This window comes from Nannobrachium achirus (assembly GCF_963921795.1).
Source record: "Nannobrachium achirus genome assembly, chromosome: 2".
In the NCBI taxonomy this organism is placed as follows: Eukaryota; Metazoa; Chordata; class Actinopteri; order Myctophiformes; family Myctophidae; genus Nannobrachium; species Nannobrachium achirus.
This window is the reverse complement of record NC_137811.1, coordinates 69,024,993-69,035,882: the sequence shown is the minus strand read 5'-3', so window position 1 is coordinate 69,035,882 and position 10,890 is coordinate 69,024,993. Positions and strand designations below refer to the sequence as shown.

The window sequence follows — 10,890 nt, the reverse complement described above, 5'->3', positions numbered from 1 at the left end:
ACCCACCTGACAACCAGGTATAGTTAATGAACAGGTGGGTGTGGCCACATAAAAACATACAGGTGTTCCATTCTGGTCAAACAGAGTCAGGGTGCTGATATAGACCTTATTCACATCGCAGCTCTGCCATATCATATTAACTTACTGTATCGTGATTTTTCCATATTAATCAGGAACAATCTATCAACAAATAGTCAATATGATGGCGGAGCAAGCACTGCACAGATAGCAAGTCTTTGTACACAGTAAGGTTGCAACCTAACTTGAATATCGTTACCGTGGATGTAATCAATCCAGTTACTTCTATTTAATCCTTTTGGGGATGTTGAAGTTATCATCTGCCCATTTGTCAATTTGGTCAAAAGAAATTGGTTTAACAAACTTTTGGGACCATCACTCCATTGTTTACAATGGTTTGTAATGCAGGCTGCCACCCCATGTGGTCATGTGATCCAAGATAGCCGCGGTGTGAATAAGGCCGGCTTTACACTGCCACTGAAATCTAGCCTGAATCAGATCTGAGTCACATCAAAAGTGGAATCCAATTTTTTTTTAAATAGTCTAAATCCAGACAGGTCACATGCAGGTCACATGAAATCCTATTTTTGAAAAACCACATCCAGAGGTGGTTTCAAATCCGATCCATATCGGATCTGAGGACATCTGTCTCAGTCTGAAAGCAGTAACCACATCCACCCCATTGAGTTATACGCAAGTCACATGCAAGTCACATCAAACTGTCCAAACGTCACTTGCTGCTCCACTGTAATGACGTCATTACAGAGCTCGAGTATTTACTATTTGATTACAGCGCGCTGAGCACATGAGAAAAACAAGAGAGGAGAGAGAAAAAACGTGAGCTAAACACAAGAGTAAAGAAAATAAGAGAAAAAACAATATTGTAACGTGTGTTTGTTTTGTTTTGTCTGGTCACTTGCAAATGCAGTGTGAAAAGTCGGGCCAAAAGATCAGATTTGAGAACCAAATCGGATTTGGGCTGGATTTGACTGCAGTGTAAATCCGGCCAAAGGTCTATTGTACAGTACATGTGCTGGCTCACTGGAAACACCTACACCAGCTACACCAGTGGGTCTCAACGCCCTTGCAGGTGTGTAACTCTCAGAGTTATAGAGGGGTCCTTGAAATCTAACAGTTTGAGAACCACTGTGCCACACTAAACGGAACAGAGCCTTCAATAATTTAGTATCATTGGTAACACCAGTTAAGACAGTAAGGACGCTGCCGGCTGCTGTGCATAGATACAGCCTATTGGGAGAAAAGGAGGACGCAAATCTCCTGCAGGAGGCATGCCCTTGGCTTGCACTAATAGAGATGTATGCAGTGAAATTACTACCTAGAGCCATGTACTCTAACAGTAGTGTGGCATCGTGTGATTACCGGTTGTAGATCATCCCTACTGCCACCCTCCCAACTACACCCCCATCTCATCTTCATTCATTGTCTACCTCTCTCCATCCTTCTGTCATTCAAATTATCTGTGTCATCCTTAATGCCACGCGTCAATTATGTTTGCATCACCAGTCAATCAAAGCAAAGGTCCTGGTTCTAAATATTTGCGAGCCCTTCACGAGAGGAAGTTTGATTGATTGACTGAAGTTTCTATATTGAATAGGATGCATGCATATACCGTATGCATACCGGTACATCAAAAGGATTTCCATTGTGGCCCATTTAGTATGTTTTGTATGTAAACTGAGGAGGAGGGGAGGTAGCAGAGACTAAGGATGGGTATCGTTCACCTTTGAATCGATACGATACATTTTTCGATACCTGGGAATCGATACGATACCCTTTTCGATACCATTTTCGATACTTTTTATTTAAGTTTAACTGCTCTACCGTAGAGCAGAGGTGATGATGATCACACAGTGTGGTGGAGCGGAGAGTATATATGTTGGATAATCATCATAATAATAAACATTATAGGCTATTGTCGGCTATTTTCCACAGTAACGAGTGTAGACTACTAAAGCAGTCATTAAACTTTCAGTAGCCCAACTGTTACAGATGCGACCGGCCAGGGGTGCGTTCAAGAGTATCGAAACAAGGTATCGTTCGTTTTTTTATGTGAACCGATACCCGATAGTATCGACGTCATGCAATCGATAGTACCATTAAAAGTATCGCAGACGATACCCATCCCTAGCAGAGACAGACAGAAAAGTTAAAACAATAATAACATTCATAAGATTTCAACATACCATAGACATAACATAGACAACTATAATATGAAAATATGTATACGGCTATGCAAGATAACAATCCATTGCACATGAAACTGAACAGTAATGACACATACAGTATAGGATGACATGAGTCATGGACACAGCTACACCTTCAAACTGTCTCAGGAAAGATTCCTCAGACGAGCGTGGGCGAGTGTGTGACACTGCACGAGCTGAAGACAGAGAAAAGAGACAATTTGACCTCTCAACCTACTGTACTGTAGCATAAAATGTCCTGTACTTCAGATCAGCCAAAACATGTTATTTTTAAACCCAGCTTGCTCGTTCAGCAACAGCACATGCATGCCTATGATTCCAAACTGTGTCAAATTAAGGTGCTAAAAAGACTGACTTCAGACAACCCAGACTGAGCTGAATGTGTGCGGACATTAATTAGATTCATGATTTGGCGTTTTTTGGGGTATGTTACATGTCACAACACACTGATGATGAATGTATGTTTTGGCGTTCATCTCACATGGACTTGTGCCAATATTGGCATTCTGTATCCAAATATGCAGAGGGAGTGTTTTAATAGGCTAGTTGGTGGTATAAATCAGTGGTTCCCACATTGTATGTCTCCCCAGGACCCAAACTAGTGAAAATAGTAGATCTATTTAGTAGGCTATTTTCACTACTTCTTTAAACATTATTATTTATTTTTTTTACATTTTACTGAAAATACAATATATTTTACAGAAGAATGTGTCTACGACCCACAAATAGATCCCAACCCACTGTTTGGGAAACAGTGGTCTAGATCCCATAAGCCAGATGGATGTTTAATTCACGAAAATGATATAGTCGGCAATGAGCGATATTAAAAATATTCAGTAAAGCTGGCCATACACTAGCCGATAATCGGGCCCGACTGAATCGGGTAGAATTAAACACTACAGGATCATTTTTTCAGATTATTTTACCAGATAATCTAAACGGACTCAGACTAGCCGTTTTGAACAGTCGGGCGCTCCGCACGCTACAGGATTCTATCCCGATTGAGTCGGGCTCGCACACAGCAATAATAAATAATATAATGAATACAAGATGCCACGGGGGGTGTTCTGAGAGCTGTGCTTTGCAACACGCACGCACACGCACATACAAACACATGACGTTATCCACTGACTCACTCAACACACAACACCGCCTCACGCAACGAAAAAAAAAGCTTCAATATGGAAGTTGTGTCCTATTTTGACGATATGAGTTCACTTGACACGTTTCATGTACATCCAACTCTGACATCCCCTCTCTCTCCTGCGCTAAAGCACCGCTCCGTCCTTCTCATGGCTGATGGTGCCTGATTTATGATTAGTCGTATGACTGTGTAGCGCACCCAGAACAAGATCTCCAAGACCAAACTGTGTCTGTCCCGTGCCACGTTGTAAGCTTGTAGATCAGGATGGGCGTGTACTTCTTTTAGAGATGGGATTTATGGTCCTTTGAAGTGAACCGGATCTCTGGGATCCGTTCCTTTCAAAGAGCCGTTCAAAAGACTGGCTCATTAGTTACATTGTAGATTTTGATTATAATTACAAATAACTTCAACCCTATATACATTTATTTCTGCCATATATAGGTAGGCCTACATACCTGCCATTTGTTGCATTGTGAGCTTGTAGATCGGCTATTTTCAAAAGATTTTTCTACATTTTATTCATTGGAAAATCTGTGAAACAGGACATTCTGCCTACTTTCTACTATTGGTACTCTGTAGGCTACATTAATTAAATGTTGAATGATACCAATACGTTTGTACTTTTACTCAAGTATATTAGCATTCCAAAAACCTCTACTTGTGGCAGAGTATTTCCACATTGATTGCAGTAGGCTATTTTCCCACCACTGTTCATTAGAAAGGAACGGCTCCCTACTGCGAACCGGATCCCATCGTTCATTTCAAAGAGCCGTTCAAAATACTCGATTCTTTCGCGAACGTCCCACCTACTGGGATGTGTGCTGGTCGCGGTCTTTCTTCTGTTTGTTTGATATGCGCTGCCGTTGAGTTTTAATTTAAATCCCAATCATTCATGATACAACCTGATGGACGGACGGACGCTATGAAAAGTGTGTCTGTGTGCGGGCGCGGGCGCGGGCGCGTGTGTGTGTGTGTGTGTGTGTGTGTGTGTGTGTGTGTGTGTGTGTGTGTGTGTGTGTGTGTGTGTGTGAGAGGCAGAGGCCGGGAGAGGTGGAGAGAAAAAAAAAGAGATGGATCTGTCACTCAGTCAGATGTATGCTCAGAGACTTGCGTCTATCAGCGGCTGCTGTACCTATTTTCTCTCAGTCCCCTGCTGCCCTTCCAGTCTTACAGACCAGTACTGATCCAGGAAAATATCAAACATGTTTGAAAAGAGTCGGGCTACCCCCGATCGTCCTCCGAGCCACTCGGCTGGGCACCGAGTGGATCTGTGAGACCTCACGCTAGACGACGTTCATGCCCGATTGTCGGGCCCGTTTCAGTCGGTGGCAGCCCGATTGTCGGGGGGGTAATTAAATAGCCCGATTATCGGCTAGTGTGCGGCCAGCTTAACTGAGGTCCTTAGTTGTCTTTCAGCGTGCACAAGACATATGACACCAATCCACCTCATAGTACACAAGATCAGCTACAGACACACGCACGCACACTAACAGACACACGCACACACGCACGCACACACGCATGCACGCACACTAACAGACACACACACAAGGCAAATGTATTATGACTCCCTTCATCTGAGGTTAATTACGTAGAGATTAACTACCCAAAACTACACACATAAACAATAGTACACAACAACACTGCTCGTATACTCAACATTACACAACTGCACAACACATACAGAGCCACATGACTTTACACAACTCACAATTTACAATCGAAATCCAGCTTATCCAGAGCAGAATTGCAAGTGCACACATACAACAACATTCCGTTGATGTTGGGCAAAACTCCATATTTTAACTTATGTTGTTTATGTGAATTAACGCCCTATTCCATCACACTGAACACAAAAGTAGCAACAACAGATCTACAATCTCAAAACATGCGTGTTAAGCTTGTAGATCTGCTACTTTAGCTATTCTTGAATTTGAATCCCTGACAAGTTACATATTTCTGACATATGAGGTTTCCATCTGAAAAAGACAAAATAACTCTACATAACCAAACATTGCACAACACTACACAGCTTCACAACTATCCAACATAGTTGTTGCCTTCTGCGTTCCTTTCCACTGGCTTCCGGTTGCTGTTCCCCCTCACCCAGTTTAAAACACTGGTGATGATGACCTATGCAAGGCGATCAAGGACACATGGCACATAGCATCAGCTAACAGAGGATGTCAGACTGTCCTGTACCTTCCTACTGCGACACCCTGGCCAGTGCCAGATAGATGCTAGTTATACTATGCAGATGCTAGGTTTGATGTTTACCTGCGGTATCCTTGTTACTTTGAAGCACTTCATTGTTTTCTTTGCATTCTATTTACTTTGACCGTTTACCCTAGCGTCCCTTTCCGGATCAGGGGCACATTTGAAAATCTTGAAAGTGTTCGCGGCCCACTCGCCTGACCACTTGATAATGTGGCAGCCTTTCGGGGGGTGGGCCGCATGCATTTTCAGAGCATTAGGTTTACCGTAATAGCTGGACTATAAGCCGCACCTGAATATAAGCCGCACCAGCTAAATTTAGAAGAAGAAAATAATGTTTACATATATAAGCCGCACCTGACTATAAGCCGCAGGTGTCCCTCCTGCTTCTCGCTAGAGCACCCCTGGTGGCCGTTAGCTGTATAAATCTATATATAAATCCTTGTTAAAGACCATTGTAAAACGAACTAACTGGCCGTTAGCTGTAAAAATCTTTATATAAGCCGCAGGGTTCAAAACATGGGAAAAAAGCTGCGGCTTATAGTCCGGCAATTACGGGGTATCTGGTTTTATCGGGTTAAAACCAGATACAAAAAAATCTAACAGATTAAAAATGCTCCATGTACAGTATACACCTAAATTACTCGGGTTCTAATCAGGTGCAGAGGGGTGGTCTACACCGACTATTTTATTTTAATCAGATTGGAAGAAAGTGTCCATGTAAACGAAGCTATAGTGAGTGAAGCTTTTTACTCTTCCTCCCCAATTTAGACACTGTGCCAATTGATTCCTCCCCACACACATTTCTGTTGTACTGCTGCTGTATCCTACTGACTCACCTACCAGTGAGGAGCCCCCACCGGGAGGACGCCTTCGTCCTACTCCTCCCGCCCAACACTCCCTGCCCAGCTCCCCTTCCCACCTAACCCATGACCTCCGCGGTGGTGGGCAATGTGCCACCCATGATCCCAAGAGAAAATACCCTTACCTTTTTTTCCACATTATTTATTTTATACTAATGTTATCCTACCATTAAAATTGTAGTGTTTTGTCAATTATTTGGGGACCCATCATACATGGAAGTTTTGCAGGAACGCCTACTGAGTGGCAAAAAAAACTATTTTCTGGCCTTGACAGCACATACATCCAAAAAGAAAAGTCCTATCTGATTGCATTAAACAACATTAAACTCACTTTGCCACTCTATTTGCCATTCACTTTATGTATGCGCATAGTATACCCTCTATAGCCTCCTACCAGTGGGCCCCAGACCACAGGTTGGGAACCACTGGACTAGGGTTCCTGTCTTTTACTCTGGTCTACCACTTTGTAAGGGGCTCTGAAGAGCATGACAGATGCTTAAATTCTCTATTGTTTTATGTGTAGGGGAGGTGTGTTGTTTATACTATTACAGTAGGCACTACATGTGTTATAAATGTTCGACATAAGAATACAACAATGTTAATATCATTGCAACCTATCCCAATGACTTGACCCCTGTGTCATGAGGTGTATTCGTATTCGTCATATTCTTGCCAACAACAAAAACTGTGCACAACACTACCGGACTGGATATAGAACTGTTTATGTACAGTATACTATCAATAAGCACAAAAAAAACATGTTTCATGGCAATCAGCCCATTAGACTGTAAAATCAGACTATAAGTGGAAATTTGTCCAAAGGATGGCGCTAGAGGAAATCAGTATAGAGCCATGGTCTGGGGAGCGGCAAGGTTCACAACATATTCCATGACAACCCTGCCAGTAGATTTAGTGACACCTTAGAACACTACACAGATCAGTTAACCTGGGGTCAGTTAACCTGGATTAAAGTGTTTGGCTGAGCGGCTGACACTGCCATCCTTATGGCCTGCAGCTGGCCAGGCTAAAAACATGATCTACCTCCGTTTAGTGTTGTAGAGTAGAGAACAGTGTTCAGACAAGCATAGCACTGCCTGGTCTGTCTGTCTGTCTGTCTGTCTGTCTGTCTGTCTGTCTGTCTGTCGCATAAAAAAAGCATCCATCCACCTTCTACCGCTTATCCAGAATCGGGTCGTGGCAGTTACAGCAGAGAATCCTAGACTCCCAGAGCAGCATTAGCTACTTCCGACTGGGGGATGCAGAGGTTTTCCAAGGTGAGCTAGAGATATTCAGTAATCCCCACATTTGATCTGCCCCATGGTCTCCTTCCAGCTGGAAATGGGTGGAAAACCTCCCGAGGGAGGCTCCCATGGAGGCATCTGTATTAGATGTCCGAATTAGGGATGGGACGATATGAACATTTCATCTCACGATTATTATGGCCAAAATAATTATGATATTATTGGGATATTCTCTTAAAATGTCCCCTTTGTTAACCACTTGCATCCCAGCATCCTTATTCTGGGGGGGGAAGGTTAGCCATAAATAGTAGCCATTTTTCAGTGAAGAGATTTGGCAAAGATAGGTTATCTTGTCCAGGGACGTGCTGGCCATTGGGAAAAGCGGGACAACTCCCGAAAGGCCGGTTCATTCCCGGCCGGTCCAGGCCAGCCATTAGGAAAAAAATTAAAATAAAATGTCTGCCTTTGTTTTGGGGGCTGACGGCCAACAAAGTAAATCGTCACTGTTGGGCAGAAACCTTGTATCTCCAAGTTTCAAATTTGTAAATTTTTTCGCAAAGCAAAGCCCTGCTTCATCATACAAGGCCGTCGCACAAAAGTAGTGAAAACAGCAGATCTGTGTGCTTGTAGATCGGCTGTTTTCACTAGTTTAAATCATTTTTAAAATGATAACTACAAAACAAACGGTTTTGGAGATCTCTCTCTATAGCGCGCAATGAGGGCCTCTCCAACTCTTTTTCCCGGGCTGAATCAGGGGCCCAGCATGTCCCTGATCTTGTCTATAGACTAAAACAAGTGTATGATGGATACATTTTAATCTCCGCAATATGATTATTGTGAGCTTTTTTATCGCAACAATAACGATTATCATCCCATCCATAGTCCAAACCAACCGCAACTGTCTCCTTTCCTCGTAACGGACCAACAGAAAAGTTTCTCCAGGAAGACTGGGCTTCTTACACTTTAAGCACAGCAATCGTCCTGAGTAAAACTACTTCAATTCAGGCTGAGCTCGTATCCACAGACTTGATCTTTCGGTCATGAACCACATTTCATGACCATACTGAGAGTAGGTATGAAGATCGACTGGTAGATACAAGAGAACGTTGCCTTCTGGCCCAGCTGTCTTTTCATCACAACAATGCAGTACAGCGACCGCAGTATGGGAGGTTCTAATGGACACTAACGTCTTCTGATGCATGTGTGTGTGGTGAACCACAAACCATGGTACACATTACGAGATGCAGCTACACTCCACAATGTACTGGGAAATCGGAATGACCTGGCCGATCCAAAGGCCACTGCGCTCGCTTGCGCCAACCACTGGACAGACATGATATAGATTATAGTACAAGGCCGGACACAAAGAAGAAGAGGTATAATAATAAAGTAGTTCCCGCTGTTTGTAGAATAGAATAGCACAGCCCAGAGCCTTGTATACAGAGAGAGTCGCGTCACTCCCGTTCACTTCATGGGCCCAGGTCTTCTACGCACACATCTATTGGTGTATAGTGACAAACCACAAACCGGAAGTTTCCAGAATGCATTGAAGTCTATGAGGGGGAAAGTGACAAGGAAACACGTGACTGTCCAGCGCTGTTTCTGACCCCGCAATGGCAGAACATTCTAAGGCTCTGGCATAGCCTAGTGTAGCATAGCAAAGCATACGACAGTGCAGCGCAGCATATAGCGTAGTGTAGTGTAGTGTGTAGAGCGCCCCCCTACCTGTAGCCGTCCGTCCAGCGTCCTCTGGATGGTGACACAGCCGCTGGGGTGGATGCCATTGGTGGTGATGGCGGTGATGAGGGAGTCTAGCTCCTCCTTCTTCTCCTTCAGCTTCTTCACCAGGCTCTCGATCGCCCGCTTGGCGAAGCCCTCGCTCTCCCCGCCCTGACGGTGAACCAGCAAACTGTGGACTATACTGACGCACGCATCACTGCTGTTCACTGACATGCCTACGCGCACACGCACACGCACACGCACACGCACACACACACACACACACACTTAAAAAATCTTAAAATCTTAACCCAGGCTAACTGAACAGTATTCTAAATCTTAACCCAGGCTAACTGACATGTATTCTAAATCTTAACCCAGGCTAACTGACATGTATTCTAAATATCAACCCAGGCTTAACTGACATGTGTTCTAAATCTTAACCCAGGCTGACTGAGCAGTGCTCTAAACCTAACCCAGGCTAATAGGCCTACTGACCAGTGATGTAAACCTAACCAAGGCTAACTGACTAGTGTTCTAAACCTAACCCAGGCTAAGTGACCAGCATTCCACATTTAACCCAGGTTGTACTGACTGACCCGTGTTTTTAAAGTTAACCAAGGTTAACCGGCCCTATAGTTAAAAGCTCCACCACTAACAAACTGGACAAGTAACTAAAGCTAATACTCTAATAGTAGTGTTCAATTGTGCTCTACCGTGCTCCAATGTATCTGTACTGTACCTTCTAATCTGTCTAACCTTTGCCTGTTCCATTTCTGTTCTCTAGTACAACTTCCCTGTCTCTAATGTGCTCTAGTACTGTAGTCTCTGAGGTCCATTCTACTCTAGTGGACTCTACTTACCGCTCTCAGTCTGCAGTAGAATGTCACTAGAGCTCTTTAAACTCTGCTCAGCCCCAGACTGCTCTCTGTTATCAGCCTCCTTCACATCCTGCTGCTCAGACAGACGCACAGAGACAGACAGAGAGAGAGAGAGAGAGAGAGAGAGAGAGAGAGAGAGAGAGAGAGAGAGAGAGAGAGGGTGGGAGTGACAGACAGAGAGAGAGAGACAGTGTTTGTAAGTTGTCTGGGCCAAGGGAGAGCCAATGGCTGTCTGCCATCGGAGCCAACTATGACGCGTGTCTGCCTCTCTGTGTGCGTGCGTGCGTGCGTGCGTGCGTGCGTGTGTGTGTGTGGCTGGGAGACAGAGAGAGAAAGAGAGAGAGAGAGAGAAAGGGAGACTGAGAGAGAGTGAAAGTAAGGTAGATAGAGAGAAATTAGAGAAGTGTAGAGAAAGAGGCATTGCAGGAGAGAGAAAGGGAGAGTGAGAGAAATAGAGAGCTTGAAGGAGAGATAGTTTGTGTGCGTGTGTGTGTGTGTGTGTGTGTGTGTGTGTGTGTGTGTGTGTGTGTGTGTGTGTGTGTGTGTGTGTGTGTGTGTGTGGTTGATTGGCAGGTCAGGACAGCT

At 44.1% G+C, this 10,890-nt stretch overlaps 1 protein-coding gene across 1 annotated transcript in view; it reads right to left on the bottom strand.

The window, feature by feature from the left end:
- The window catches only part of LOC308300142 (mothers against decapentaplegic homolog 4-like), a gene marked incomplete at its 3' end in the record, with an annotated part of 28,462 nt that extends 18,077 nt beyond the window's left edge, over positions 1–10,385 (bottom strand). Inside the window, exons 1-2 of the mRNA XM_080743944.1 lie at positions 10,288–10,385; positions 9,431–9,660 (exon numbers count right to left, since the gene is read on the bottom strand). Of these exons, the coding sequence (XP_080600070.1) occupies positions 9,431–9,658 (228 nt within the window). The 5' untranslated portion in view covers positions 9,659–9,660; positions 10,288–10,385. The remainder of the gene's footprint in view (positions 1–9,430; positions 9,661–10,287) is intronic.
- Positions 10,386–10,890: the final 505 nt, after the last annotated feature.